Source organism: Tripterygium wilfordii, chromosome 2, assembly GCF_013401445.1.
Source record: "Tripterygium wilfordii isolate XIE 37 chromosome 2, ASM1340144v1, whole genome shotgun sequence".
NCBI classification, from domain to species: domain Eukaryota; kingdom Viridiplantae; phylum Streptophyta; class Magnoliopsida; order Celastrales; family Celastraceae; genus Tripterygium; species Tripterygium wilfordii.
In genome coordinates, this window is record NC_052233.1 from 4,210,147 (window position 1) to 4,224,262 (window position 14,116).

At 37.0% G+C, this 14,116-nt stretch overlaps 1 protein-coding gene across 1 annotated transcript; it reads left to right on the plus strand.

Moving 5' to 3' along the window:
* Positions 1–1,404: 1,404 nt before the first annotated feature.
* LOC120009759 lies at positions 1,405–2,991 on the plus strand. Its single transcript, XM_038860458.1, has 4 exons — positions 1,405–2,000; positions 2,113–2,209; positions 2,266–2,412; positions 2,494–2,991. The coding sequence occupies exons 1-4, from the start codon at positions 1,405–1,407 to the stop codon at positions 2,989–2,991; spliced, it is 1,338 nt and encodes a 445-aa protein (XP_038716386.1).
* The last annotated feature ends 11,125 nt before the right edge of the window (positions 2,992–14,116 follow it).

The window sequence follows — 14,116 nt, forward strand, 5'->3', positions numbered from 1 at the left end:
CGAGAGAATTTCGGGGACGAAATTCCTTAAGGGGGAGAGATCTGTAACATATGGAAATTTTTACCAAGTACGTGTAAAAAAAAAAAAAAAAGAATCTTACATACGTGTCGAAAATATATGCACATATATAATATTGATAATTGAATAATTAAATTAGGAGTATGTTATCATGCATATATGAGAATAAATTAAAAATGTACGTTAAGCTTATATAATAAATGCATGCATGAACATATAAGGTTACGAAAAATAATGGTAGCAAATATAGACTTTGGATTTGCATAAAGGAATGTTATAGGTAACTAGTTCCTAATAAGACAAATTAGTAAGCCTCACATGAGGACAAATGGGGATAAGACCAAAAATAAGAAAAAAAAAAAAGTGATAGATATGGGAGAGTGGGTTGCCGTGTATAGAGAAGTGAAATTACACAGGGTAATCGATTAGGAGGCTGCATGATCGCCAACTGTCACTTGGACGAAGACCAAATAGAGATTAAAAAGGAGAAGAGGAAGTGAGATACCCATTCGTACACAAGCATATGAGACCTAGCAAGAGAGAGAGAGAATGAAAGAAAGATAGAGTAAGAGTAAGAGTGAAAGCAACACCCGAGAAGAAGAAGAGTCAAGTTGCAGTAATACTCAGGAGTGCAGGTAAGTTTCTTTCCTGTTAAAAATTTGATAAAAATTATGTGGATGAGCCACTGAAGGTGTAAGATATTTCCTTGCTAGGATTTGGAAGAACTCAAGCGTATTACTGAGAGAAAAAAAAAAGAAGAAAAGAAAAGAAGAAAAACAATCAAGGTAAGAAAGAGTCCATTCCTGTTTTGGTTAGTTAGGAGCTTACAACCGAGGCTCTGATAAGTATTAATACAATCTCTGGTTAGGAGAACCCAGTGAACGAAGAGGAGTTCGTGCACAAGGAGAAAGCGAGAGGTTAAAGGTAAAGACACTCAAAATCATTGATGTTATACGAATCAATATAGGGACATGATGCATTTAGATGGGATCATGGCATGCATGTGTAGATCGGATGGAAATAAGGATTGCATGCAGGACTGCCGAGGAATTTAGAATATCAAACTAATTCTTATATAATGAAATACACGAAGAAATCGTGCAGGAAACCAAGGACTTGATCATCTTTCAAGTAGTTTAACCGAAATATGAGTTAGAAACCAAGTAACTGAACCTGCATGTTGATTTTTTTGAGGGAATGTGTGGGTCCCAAGATGCATGATAAAATTTGGAGGTTATAGATTACTAGTCAGGATGAAGTGACAAATCCTCGCAGCCGTCTAGGAGGATAAGGCGTCGAAGCCTTTCCCAAAGAATTCGAATGAAGAAAGATACTGGGGAGGTCTTATGGAGTGCTTAGAAGAAGGCAGAGCAAAGCCTCAGAAAGATGACTTCCACACCCTTTGTATGGGCTCTGCGACTACAAGATCCACCAAATAAATTTTCACCCCGGACGTTTGCAATCTATCATGGAAAAACAGATCCTGTAGCACATATTTCAGCCTACACTCATAAGATGACTCTTTGGGCAGGTCGAGACAGACTCATGTGCAAAATGTTTCCGTCAAGCCTTGGGACAACAGCCGTGAAATGGTTCCACCAACTTCCAGAGAATTCAGTTTCGTCTTGGAGGGAGTTGGCCCGGATCTTCGTAGCAAGATTCATAGCAAATAGTCGAGATCGAGCAACATTGGATACGCTATTTGCTTTACATCTGAGGAGAGGAGAATCACTCCGGGCTTACGCTGCCAGGTATTCAGATACCTATGCAGATATAGAAGATTGTGATGAAAGGACCGCAGTAGCTACTTTTCGCCTTGGGCTCCCTCGTGATTATAAATTACGAGAGAGTTTGACGATGGCTCCACCCAAGAGTATGGCCGCGCTTCAGGACAGGATTAAGCAATACGTCAAACTGGAAGAAGACAAACAGGGGGATCGACAGTTTGCTTCTCAAGAAGGGACAAAAAAGGAAAATAAGAAGTTTTAAAAGAAGAACGGGAAAGAAAAAGACTCGAAGAAGGATCCAAAGCCCACTTCTTACGAGACGGTAAAAATAATATTTAAGGACCCAATTTTTCGAATTCTGCCTCAGATCGCAGACAAACCGTATTTTCGACGGCCAAATAAGATGTCAGGGGATCCGTCCACTCGAAACCAGTCCAAATGGTGTTTCTATCATAGAGACAAAGGTTATAGGACAGAAGACTGCAAAGAGTTCAAATGACATTTGGAAGATTTGGTTCAGCAGGGTCATCTTAAGGAATTTATTGACAAAGAGAAAACCGCTGCCGAAAAGAAGGCAGAACCTCAGTCAAAGGAGCGGGAAGAACCTTCACACTACGTGGTTAATTTTATTGATGCAATGGTACCGGATGCACAACTTGGTGATGCGGTAAGGCGAACGGAGTATAGGAGGGTCCGACACCAACAAGAGGTAATGCGGATGGATTTTAATCCCCATTTGTGAACCAAGAGACCAAGGGAGGCAACTGCAATCACTTTCACCAAGGAAGATGCAACAAGAGTGATCTTTCCGCATAATGATGCTCTTGTGATCTCCCCGCAAATCGGAGCAGCAACAGTGAAGCGAATGATGGTAGACCAAGGAAGTTCCGTGGAGATCATGTATTATTCACTCTTCCAGAAGTTAGGGAAAACTCATGCAGATTTGATTCCTGTTCTGACACATCTAGTGGGCCTTAATGCAACCCCAGTTTGGCCGCTCAGAAAGATAAGAATGCCAGTCACGGCAGGTCCAAGAACAGTTGAGGTGAATTTCCTTGTTATAGATCTACCCTCAACGTATAATACAATCATGGGCAGGACTTGGCTTCACTTAATGGAGGCTGTTCCCTCATCTTATCATCAGATGCTCAAATTCCCCTTTGGGGACAAAGAAGTGGAAATAAGAGGAGACCAAGCTGCCTCAAAAGAGTGTTTATGGCAAAAGCAAAGCAAGCAGGAAGAATAATGATGATGGAAGAAGAGGCTCCAGTCCTAGAGGAAGTTGGAAAGGAGCCAGCAACCAAGTCGATGGAAGAGCTTGAGAAGGTTCAGGTTATACCAGAAAGTCCTGACAGATACTTTCTAGTTGGGACTAGCTTGCCCATACTAGAGAAGGAATCTTTAATTGGGATGTTAAGGAGAAATGTGGGCGTGTTTGCATGGACTCCCTATGAGATGCCAGGGGTGGATCCGGAATTGGCAATCCATAGGTTGAATGTCAAACCAGGTTTTAAACCTGTAATTCAGAAGGGGAGAAGGTCAGCCGTTCAACATACGGAGGTCGTGGTTAAGGAGGTAGAAAACTTGCTGGAAGCTAAGGCCATCAGGGAAGTACAATATCCCGAATGGCTCTCAAACACAGTGGTAGTCCGAAAGAAGGATGGAAAATGGAGGGTCTGTGTTGATTTCACTGATTTGAACAAAGGATGTCCAAAGGATTTGTTCCCGCTTCCTAAAATCGATCAATTGATGGATATGACATCAGGAATGGCAAGGATGAGCTTCCTGGATGCATACCAAGGGTACCATCAAATCCCAATGCATCCATCTGATCAGGAGAAGACTTCGCTCATCACCCCAAAGGGAATATTCTGTTACCAAGTAATGCCTTTCGACTTAAAGAATGCAGGTGCCACATTTCAGAGGATGGTGACAAAACTCTTTGGACCTCTAATTGGCAAGACTATGGAAGTTTGCATAGATGACATGGTGGTCAAAAGCAAATTTCAGCAAGACCATTTGATGCACCTTCAGGAGGTGTTTGATGTCTTAAAGAGAGATAACCTAAAGCTCAATGCTAGCAAATGCGCTTTTGGAGTTAGTACGGAAAAATTCCTGGGCCATCTCGTTACACAAAGAGGAATCGAGGCAGATCCAGCACAGATCAAGGCCATTCAATGCTTGGAGCGACCCACCAAGGTGAAGGAGATACAGAAATTAACTGGAATGGCGGCGGCACTTAACAGGTTCATCAGTAGATCCTCAGACAGATTAAGTCGGGGAGAGCTTTCCAATGGGATGATGAATGCGAGGCGGCTTTTCTTGGGTTTAAAAGTTATTTGTAGAAACCCCAATTGTTAGCAACTCCCAAGGAAGGAGACACGCTTCAACTATACATGGCAATGTCAGATCATGCTATCAGCGTCGTAATCCTGAGAGAAGAAACGAAGGTCCAGTACCCAATCTATTATGTAAGCAAGACAATGCTAGATGCTGAAACAAGTGGAAGTGGTGACAGAATAACCATTGAAGACCTTGTTGGGAAAAGCGGACATGTTTGGAAGGGTTGCCAAATGGTCCGTTGAATTGGCTCAGTATGATTTGCAGTTCGTCCCAAGGACTGCCATTAAAGCTCAAGTTTTAGCTGATGGGAGAATCATACATACGGAGTAGTGGTGACAGGGCGAGAGTAGTTTTGGATCTCTCAGCCCGTGCTAAATCTATTTTAGACAGGGCGAGAGTAGTTCTAACAAGTTGGTCCATCTAAAGATTGTAATCTTTTCCCTCTTATGCAATGAATAAGGTACTTTCTAAATAAATACCTGCGAAAAAAGGCTATACAAAAACAACGCCAAAGAGACTTTATTCCAAGAAAAAGACAAATGAGTCTTAGCCAAAGAGGCTTTATTCCAAGAAAAAGACAAATGAGTCTTAGTCAAAGAGGATTTATTCCAAGAAAAAGAAAACAAATTAGCTAAAGAGGCTTTATTCAAAGAAACAGACTAAGAAAAGTCTAAGCCAACAGGCTTTATTCATACGATTAATTAAACATGCAAGCCGAAGAGGCAGAATGTAAAACATTAGCAAAAGAAATATATTCCTATTGTCCATTAGGATCAGTGGACGAAGTAGTCCCAGGAGCATTGGTGCCCATGCCAATGCCATTTTCACGAAGTTTCTTTAGGCTTGGGCGAGGATGGTTGGGGGGGGGGGGGCCACTGGAAGAAGTCCTCCTACCAAGCTTCATGTTCTGGAGGAATCTTGAGTGCGAGAAGTGTACAACCATGCCCAAGTCCAAAGTTTTCGTTGGATTCAACAGTAAGAGTTTCCGTATATTTCTTACAGCACTGGGCTATGCTTTTGTAACACCCCAAATTCTTCACCATAGGTAGTTACACGGCACGGTAACTATTCGTGTATTCCCAGATACTCGGGTCCACACAATTAGCATACCGTAAGCCTTAATTATCGGATTACATCATCCTAACATCAAAGTTTCCAAATTTCTTAATAATCCATACAATCGTCCCATAGCAAATACATACTTATGGACCTAATACCGATAAAAGTTCTTACATCCGTTTATGAGGTTCTAAATTTATTACAAAACCATGAACCGTATTATGCCTGGATCCCTTCACTTAGCACTTCCGAATATCTACATGTATGAAAGACATGTAGGAGGGTTAGCCAAGCTAATCATAGAACATATATATATAGTCATTTAATTTCTTTAACTTTCGAGAAATTTTAACAATTATATAAGATCACTCATAATAGGAAGAACCAAATCAATATGCATGTAGTCTAACAGGAAACAACATAATATAAAAGACGAAATGTCATTTTATAGAAACGTAACTCAAATTCACAAGTCATGAAAAAAAAACATTCCCCGTCTGACATTCCAATGGTATAGTAATTCACGTATTCCCAAGTACGATTTTCCCGGATTCGTCAATTCGGTTAGTAAATGGGAACTCCACCGGTATGCTTTCCCGTCGGAAAGATCGTGGCGAAATGTTTCAAGGGTGTGGGAGTATAATCGCTCCAACCACACCACCCTAGTCGCACCACGGGACTAGTTGCAAACCCACAACCGAGCCAAGGTTGAGGTGGCCATGTGCACAGGCATGCAATGCTTATATCCGTTAATTCCGAGTAACGAGGAATGCAGTACAGGGAGTTTGAAATCATATTGTCACTAGTATCAATCAAAGGATTTAATGACATTCAACACCTCATAAATTTCTTAGCACAACATCCCTTTTAATCAAAGCATGGCATGCAGGTGCATTCACAACTCAATTCATTTGTAACTCTAATTACGAAATCGTCAATCTATACAAGCTTGGATTCAAATTCTGAAATGTCGTGCACATATAAAGATATGTATAGCGAAATTTCGTATCATTTTTTTTTCATGGTTCTCAATCGGCATCTATGACACATAATAATTGGACACATATCAAATAGTGTATTTCCGTATAATCATAATAGGAAAAACTTGCAAATCACGTCAAAATATTTTAGACATAGTAGCGACGACAAACCTTACATAATCACATCAAGTAGTAAATATATTCACTTAAAATCTTTTTAATATTTTAGCAACGGCAACCCTCACCTTTGCCGACAATTCAAGTTTGAGCAGGGCCTTTCCCTTTTCTTTTATCGTAAACAAGGCTTGGTCCAACGTCTTCCGTTCCTAGTCAAATCATTTGCTTTTACTTCAACAAGTGCACAAGCTTAATGAACATATTAAGTATATTGCTACTTGTATGATATGAGTTTATTAAGCTTTAAGATTTTGGTTCAGTGACCGTATATTCCTAGTTTTGAAAACAACGAATTTCGCCTGACTTGACTATATCATGATCTTAAGCCAAATCTTGTTATACTCGGTTTACCACACATTTATATCCAAAATAGATAGAGCTATGTTAGTCAACATTTTTATATACTAATAGTATATCATTCATCATATCTATATTTCCTATTCCCGTTTATGCAGGTTATTGGGTACAAGGCTTCTAGATTATTTCATGCATGTGATAATTTGTTTAAGGTCACATGATTCATGAAATACATGTATGCCTTCTCCTCTCCGTAACTGGTCCCCTCCTCCGACGCGACCTCCCAGTGCTCCCACTGTCTTGCTCCCGAACAAGCTTTGGATCCGTATCCCTATCACCTCGGACAACACTCTGGATTTCACTTGCCAAACGCTTCTCCTTTCTCCTCATGGTATGGAGTCTTTCCCTTAGAGCTTGAGCATGCTCTTGTCTCTTTAGCAAATCTTCTTCTGCCTTAAGGAGGGCTTCTTCCAATTCCAATTCATTTGGAATTTGCTCTTCTATTTCATCAGGACTATGCCGAGACCTCTCCTCTTCTGGATGAGGCACTTCCTCTTGTCGTGATACTTCTGCTTCTTGAGACAGACTTATATTAAAGAACTTTCCCATACACGACGCCAATTGTCGATGCTAAATTTGCACCGAAGTAAAAAATATGTATAAAGTAGAAAGATTCAAGAGAATGACAACACAGAATTTACGTGGTTCGGCAACTTGCCTAGGTCCACGGAGTCTGATATTTTATTAGAGTTGATTGTCGATGATCGCTTACAAATGTCAAATGAAATGTATTTATAGGCTTGAGATATGTCAGTTAATGCGGTTAACTGTTTCTGGTAACCTCTCTTGTAACTGTTCCTGTAACTGTCAGATAAAACTGTTTCTAGATAAAGTTCTTTCGTCTGGGAGAACCGTACATATGGAGTGTATTTATTTACTCCACAATTGACAATCACATTGAAATGACTTTGAAATGACCTCAACCCAGTCCATTAATACTGCAAACGAATTATAATTCTTATTATCAACGGAGGAGAGATGCAAAGTTCAAAGCACAAGAAAAGTAAAAAACAATGGAGAAATTCATTGATGTGGTCCTTTGTCTTCTTGTCCTTGGAATTCGAAAATCAGTAGATGTACACCGATGATTGTCAATTCACTTGGAAAGTAGAAAAGCATCCTTTTGAAATGTTCAAAATACCCTTATGCGGTGTGCTTTTTTTTTTACAGTGTTGACGAGGTTCAACATCCCGCGACAAAAAAATATGAGCGAGAGAGATTGGCAGACGTGGTCGTCTCGGCGCCACTGGAGATGAAACGGGGCAGAAAACGACAAAAAATTAGAGGAGAAAGGAACGCGCGTGCAAATAAGAAACAGAGACCGGATCTTGACCGATTAAAACCTTTTGTATCTCCTTCGATTAATTTTTATTTTATTATTATCTTTCTCTCTCTCACTGGTCTGTAGAGCGTAGACTCTTTCTTTTTTTTGTTTTTAAAATCTTTCGGATCTTGACCCGATCATACTACACATTCTTAGTTTTACACAGAGCTTCACATATTTTCTTAACTGAAGTTTACCCGATGCCTATCATTATGCCTCTGTGGAATTACTCAGGTATGAGTAAGCAGTTACATGGGTTTTATTGCATATGGAACAACTTGATGCATACATGCAACATATTCGTTCTAGGTTTCCTCCTGAAACCATTGTGGTAGAAGATTAGTAATGTAATATGTGTTATTGTGCTTTAATAAAATTGAAGTCAATTTATTAAGAGATGTGTTCAAGCATGTCCATTGGTTTTACTAAGTAATATTTTTATAAACACACTTTAAAGATTACTGATTAGCACTAAAACACATCTATATAAATACCCAGAAAAGACAGAGCTTCACATATTCTCATTCAACGCATGAAAAATAATGTGTAAAAATTAAATCACCAATTGATAATAATTTTAATTATAATAATGATAATAAGAAAGAATTAATTTCAGCATCTTTGAAACGTTTTCATTTGATATATTATCCAGCCATATTGGACTAATTCAATGCCAAAATATAACATTTTATCCCTCAACTATACCTTTAGTTTCACTTTCGTCCTTAAATTTTTTTTCTTTTAACTTTGTGAAAGACATCTATTTTATCCTTCCAGTGAGAGAGTAAAAATCCAACCTGACATCTATTTGGCGTATCAGAGTAATCCTAGTTGACAAATTTTGACAAATGTGAATGATAATATCCCTAAACTATTAATGTGCCCTTTTAGTGTTTAAACTATACAACAAAATAGTTTGGGGATTTTGAAGAGTTAGATATTTTGAGGATTTTGTGAGATGACATGTGTAAAATTTAAGTCAAGTGGGATGACAAGTGTAAAAAATTACGTCAATTGGGATGTCACCTATGATTTTTGTGATGCCGAAATCATTTGAAGAATTAATAAGGTACTTTTGAATAGTCGAGGGATGACTTTAAGAGAAAAAAACTTCAAGGGAAAAAATAAAATTAAGGGTATAATTGAGGGATCAAATATATATTTTTGCCCTAATTCAACTATATTGAATTTGACTAGGCACATTAATGCATAGTGGAAGAAATACGTACAGATAATGAAATGACAAATGCAGACAAAATTGTGAATGAGGTTGAGATAAGCACCCAGATTGGACTAAGATTTTACTTGCCCTTTTTCTCTTTCCTCGAACCAGGTGAGAACGTTATTGGGTTACAAATCTACTCCAAAAAAATCTAAGTTTTGTCTCAGATTGTAGACTATTATTGATATTCCATTTCTCGTCATTTTTCAAGTTGTTTGTTTATTTCTTTCGAGATTTGACTTAAACTTGGTTTGATGCACTCATGGGTGAAAATATGTGAACTTTTAACAACCAATTTACGTTTGAGATATGGAAAAGACGAAGGAAGCACCAGTGCCTTATTACATTGACAGTATAATAAGTCCCTGGTGAACTAAATAAGTAAACAATGACAAGTTTAATCACCAGTGGCTTATTCCATTGACAAGATAACTAGTCACATTCAATATGTAATGAGTTACTACCAAGCTTAATTAGTAAACAATGTCAAGTTTAATTACCAGTGGTTTATTACATTACCAGTGTAATTAATTGCATTGATTGTGTAATAAGTCACTGGTGGTTTTAAAAAGCAAATGAGAACATAATGATTTTACTCAGCCATACTGAAGTATTGTGGACACAACTGTTGAGAAAAACAAAAAAAGAACAAAAGATATAGCAGCTTCTCCACGATCAAAAATGATATTTTCGCAATCCGACCACCACTACCTCCAAAAGAACCCCCAATTGACCAGAAGTAAAACTCAACTAAGCTCAACCTCCAACGACCATTCAGTCAACCAAAATCACGTCTCGAAGTTTCGAGTACCACCGAAAAAACTAGCTCGATTCGGCTGTTTTCAGCAACGATTCGTCGCACCGTTGATTCCAAACGACTCACCGAAAAGAGGGCTATCATTTCCAACCAAGGTCCAACCAAAATGATCATCGGAGGAAGAAACCTGATTTCGACTTGTGGGATGCTAGCATCTTGTGGAGAGGGAGAGAGAGGAGAGAAAACATGTTTTAATTTAAGATTATTTGAAATAGTATAGTGAGCATATTACATGACAAACCATGTCATTATGTATCATTTATAGACACTAAAATTATAAATGTATAGTGAAACCGTAGTTTCAATAGCTTAACACTTCTTTAATAATGTAAATAAGTTGCCCGCCTAACAATTTTAGTTACAATCCACCCCCCACAATTTTTCCCAAACCCGTCAATCCGATTTGTAGGAGGGAGTATCCACCAATATGCTTTCTTGTCAGAAAAATCATGATAATAACTCACTCTTCACCAGTGGTCAAAAACACATGCAAAGTTGAGAATTATTACTACTAATAATAATAAACTATCACTATCAGTCTATTATGTTGTGAAACACATGCAAAGAAAATTCATGTAAAGAAAATGTTGAAATGATATAAGTGGAACATCGTTGTCGCAACCGGGGTCACGACGCGGACCGACGATGAAAGGATGAAAAATGATTTAGAGTCGCCACCAATTGATTTAAGTGCAATTGGACACTAAAAATGGTCTGCAAACCAGAAAATGGGTAAGAGGGTCTATTGAGTCTGGGGAAGGTGTTAAGCACCCCACAACTCCCTAAAAGGTTACCTAGATTAATCTACGTGCTTTTTCCTGAAAATTTGTTGTACGTCCCAATTTGTTTTAATGAATTTTTCACATGCCCGAAAAAATCATATATTATCAAAAAGGGTAGAATCTTTCCATAAATATTAGACCAAGGCTTTGCTTTTTTGAAAATCTCATTTTTGATAGATTTTATTGAAAATCGACTTGGAAAGATATTGGATGGAATTTGCAAAAAGGACATTGGGCTTTATACCAAGGGGAGGTCTCGATCACATAATCAAAGAACAATGAATAAAACAGAAAGAACAATCTAAATTTGTTTGACGAATATAAATGATACTTTAATTTGAAAAGATAACATAATTAAAGTTTAGGCAGGAGCTGAATGTTATCAAGTCCTCCTCCTAAAAAACTTTAATTTAGGTATCTAATAAATTAAATTATCATGCTTTTTATGAATACAAGTGATATTTTAATTTAAAGAGATAACATAATTAAAGCCTAGGCAAGAGCTGAATTTTATCAAGTCCTCCTCCTATAAAACTTTAATTTAGGTATCTAGTAAATTAATTTATCATTGTGTTTACGAATACAAATAATACTTTAATTCAAAGAGATAACATAATTAAAACCTAGGCAATAGCTGAATTTTATCAAGTCATCCTCCTAAAGAACTTTAATTTAGGTATCTAGTAAATTAATTTATTATTTGCTTTTCGTTTAGATGCAGATATCATAATTAAAGTCTAGGCAAGAGCTGAATTTTATCAAGTCCTCCTCCTATTTGACTTTAATTTAGGTATCTTCTTATTTTGTTTATGTGAAAATTTGGTAAAAACGAGGTTGTTGAATTGACGGATTTGCGAAAAGTGACCTATGCATACCATTCTAATATACATTCTAAACATGTATTCTAAACTAACAACCCCTAACATGCATACTAATCAATTTAAATATGCATAAATATAAATTACACTACTCTACACTACATTTCCATTATTTTCATTACCCTATTACATATTTGCCTTTACAAAGATATATACAAATAAAAACAAGATAAAAATATATACAAGATAAATAGATATAAAAAATACAAATACAAATATGGCCACAGAGCCCGGTCCATTACTCAAGCCCAATCCAATCTTCAAATATGTGTTCCGACCCAAATGACATCCAACCCGGTCCAACATCCAAAAACAAACAAGATACGGGTTAAAATGGTGCTCAAATACCATAGAAACTCAAATCAAATTAAATCCATATACCCATATATATGCACACACACACACATTATATATACATATACACGTACACCATATATATATATGCACACACACAGAGGCACACATATATACACACACGCTATATATACATACACCATATATATATACACACTGTACACAAACACATAGATATATACCACAGTATACACATATACACATAGATATATACCACAGAAATACACATGCCATATATATATACTATACACACTGCACACATATATTTGAATCAAACGTGCAACTATCAGCAAAACAGATATATTCCAATCGAAATCTAACCAACTAGACACGTACAGCAAGCTTCGGGGATTAAAACCAAGACAGAATAGGCAAAGTCTTAAGTTGTTTCTCATCAAATAAAATCAAAGAAATGGAAACAGAAGATATGAACAACACATAACATGAACAAATCCAAAAAGAAATCAATATAATCATACAAATACACAAGCAAGAACACACAGATACTATCAACAGGGCAATAACTGAACCAGCAGTGTGGACATATATAACAAAAGGTATATGACCCCGAAAGACCAAGAAACCAGGAAAAACAAAGGAAATCAAAGGAACCAAAGAAAACAAACCAGAGAAAGGCAGATTATGAATCAGAGAAAACATAGATATAGAAATGCGTATAGAGTATTACCCTTGCTGAGAGATAGCACTAAAAAGAATTAAATCCTCTTATGGCTCTTCTCTTGTTTTCCTTCTTCACTACCTCAGCGACCTCCCTCTGTTTATTTCTCTCTTGCCTTTTTCTTTCCCACTTGTGCGGCTACTCCGTTGCTCCTGCTTTCTCACAATTTGTTTTTTTTTCTCCTTTCTTTGTGCGGCTGCTTCCCCTCCTCCCCCTCTTAAAGAATGCTGCCTTTCTTTTATACTAAGAGAGAATGAGACCCCCTCTCTCCTAAAACCCTAGTTCTTTCAATTTGTCCCTTTTGCCCTTACTTTTCTTTCCTTTTAACCAAGGTGGCTATTCTTTTTGGTCTTTTCCACTTTTAATTTTTTATTTAATTTATTTTTATTCTCTAGATATTTTCTAGGGTTTTGTTTTTGATAATTGGGCCAAAACTTAGGAATTGGGCCTTAAATTTTGAATTTATGAATCTACGAGCTTTTAAGCAAAGACACAAGTTTGGACTTCATTTTCTTTCCTTTAATTTATATTTTTAATTTTTTTATTTTTTGGACGGGACGAAAATCGGGTACTACAATCATAATAATAGTAATGCATTAATAATAATAGCGGCCAAGCATCTGTCTCACAATATAATATTCATAGTTGATTGATTTGATTGAGAGAGTGTGAATGCTAGAAAGATACCAGATGACTTATGACACTTGCAACAGCCTTGATAGTGGAAGTCCGGGGCCTGCTGTATACAGCAGGCCCCACTGTAATAAGCTTTTTTAACATTAAAAATTTTTATTTTTATTTTTAAAAATCATAAATATGTAGTGTTCATCGTAACGAACACAACGATATATTTTTTGTTAGAAACAAAAATCAAATTCAACATGAAAAAGACACGACAATTCTACACCATCGGATATAAACTCAAAATATTCAATGTTTTGATCCCGATGAATTTGATTTTTGTTTCAATTAAAAAATATACCGTTGGATTCGTTATGAAAAATACTACATATTTATGATTTTTAAAAATAAAAATAAAATTTTTTATTACCTTAAAAATACATTACAACGGGACCTGCTGTAATTTTATTACAGCAGGCCCCGGGCTTCCCTTGATAGTGGGGTTATGATTCAATGTCCATGCATCTGTCCAAGTACTCAGAGTTAGTGGACTGATGTGACCCTCGACTTTTTACCTTGGTAACTAGAGATCACAGGTGACAAAATAACGTCCTAATTCTTAAGTGAGTGATGATGATAGGGGTGCCGGGGCTCTGCTGTAAAAAAATTACAGCAGGCCCCGCTATAATAACAATTTGGGATGAAAAAAAATTTTATTTTATTTTGAAAAAATTATAGATGTGTAGTTTATGATCTAACGAATCCAACAATATATTTT

Bases quoted from the DNA above. Each gene is read 5' to 3' on its own strand.
- LOC120009759 (XM_038860458.1), top strand. From the start codon at position 1,405: ATGACTTCCACACCCTTTGTATGGGCTCTGCGACTACAAGATCCACCA. The intron at 2,210-2,265 runs GTTATAGGACAG...GATTTGGTTCAG, and splicing joins TTTCTATCATAGAGACAAAG to CAGGGTCATCTTAAGGAATT. The intron at 2,413-2,493 runs GTAAGGCGAACG...TTGTGAACCAAG, and splicing joins ATGCACAACTTGGTGATGCG to AGACCAAGGGAGGCAACTGC.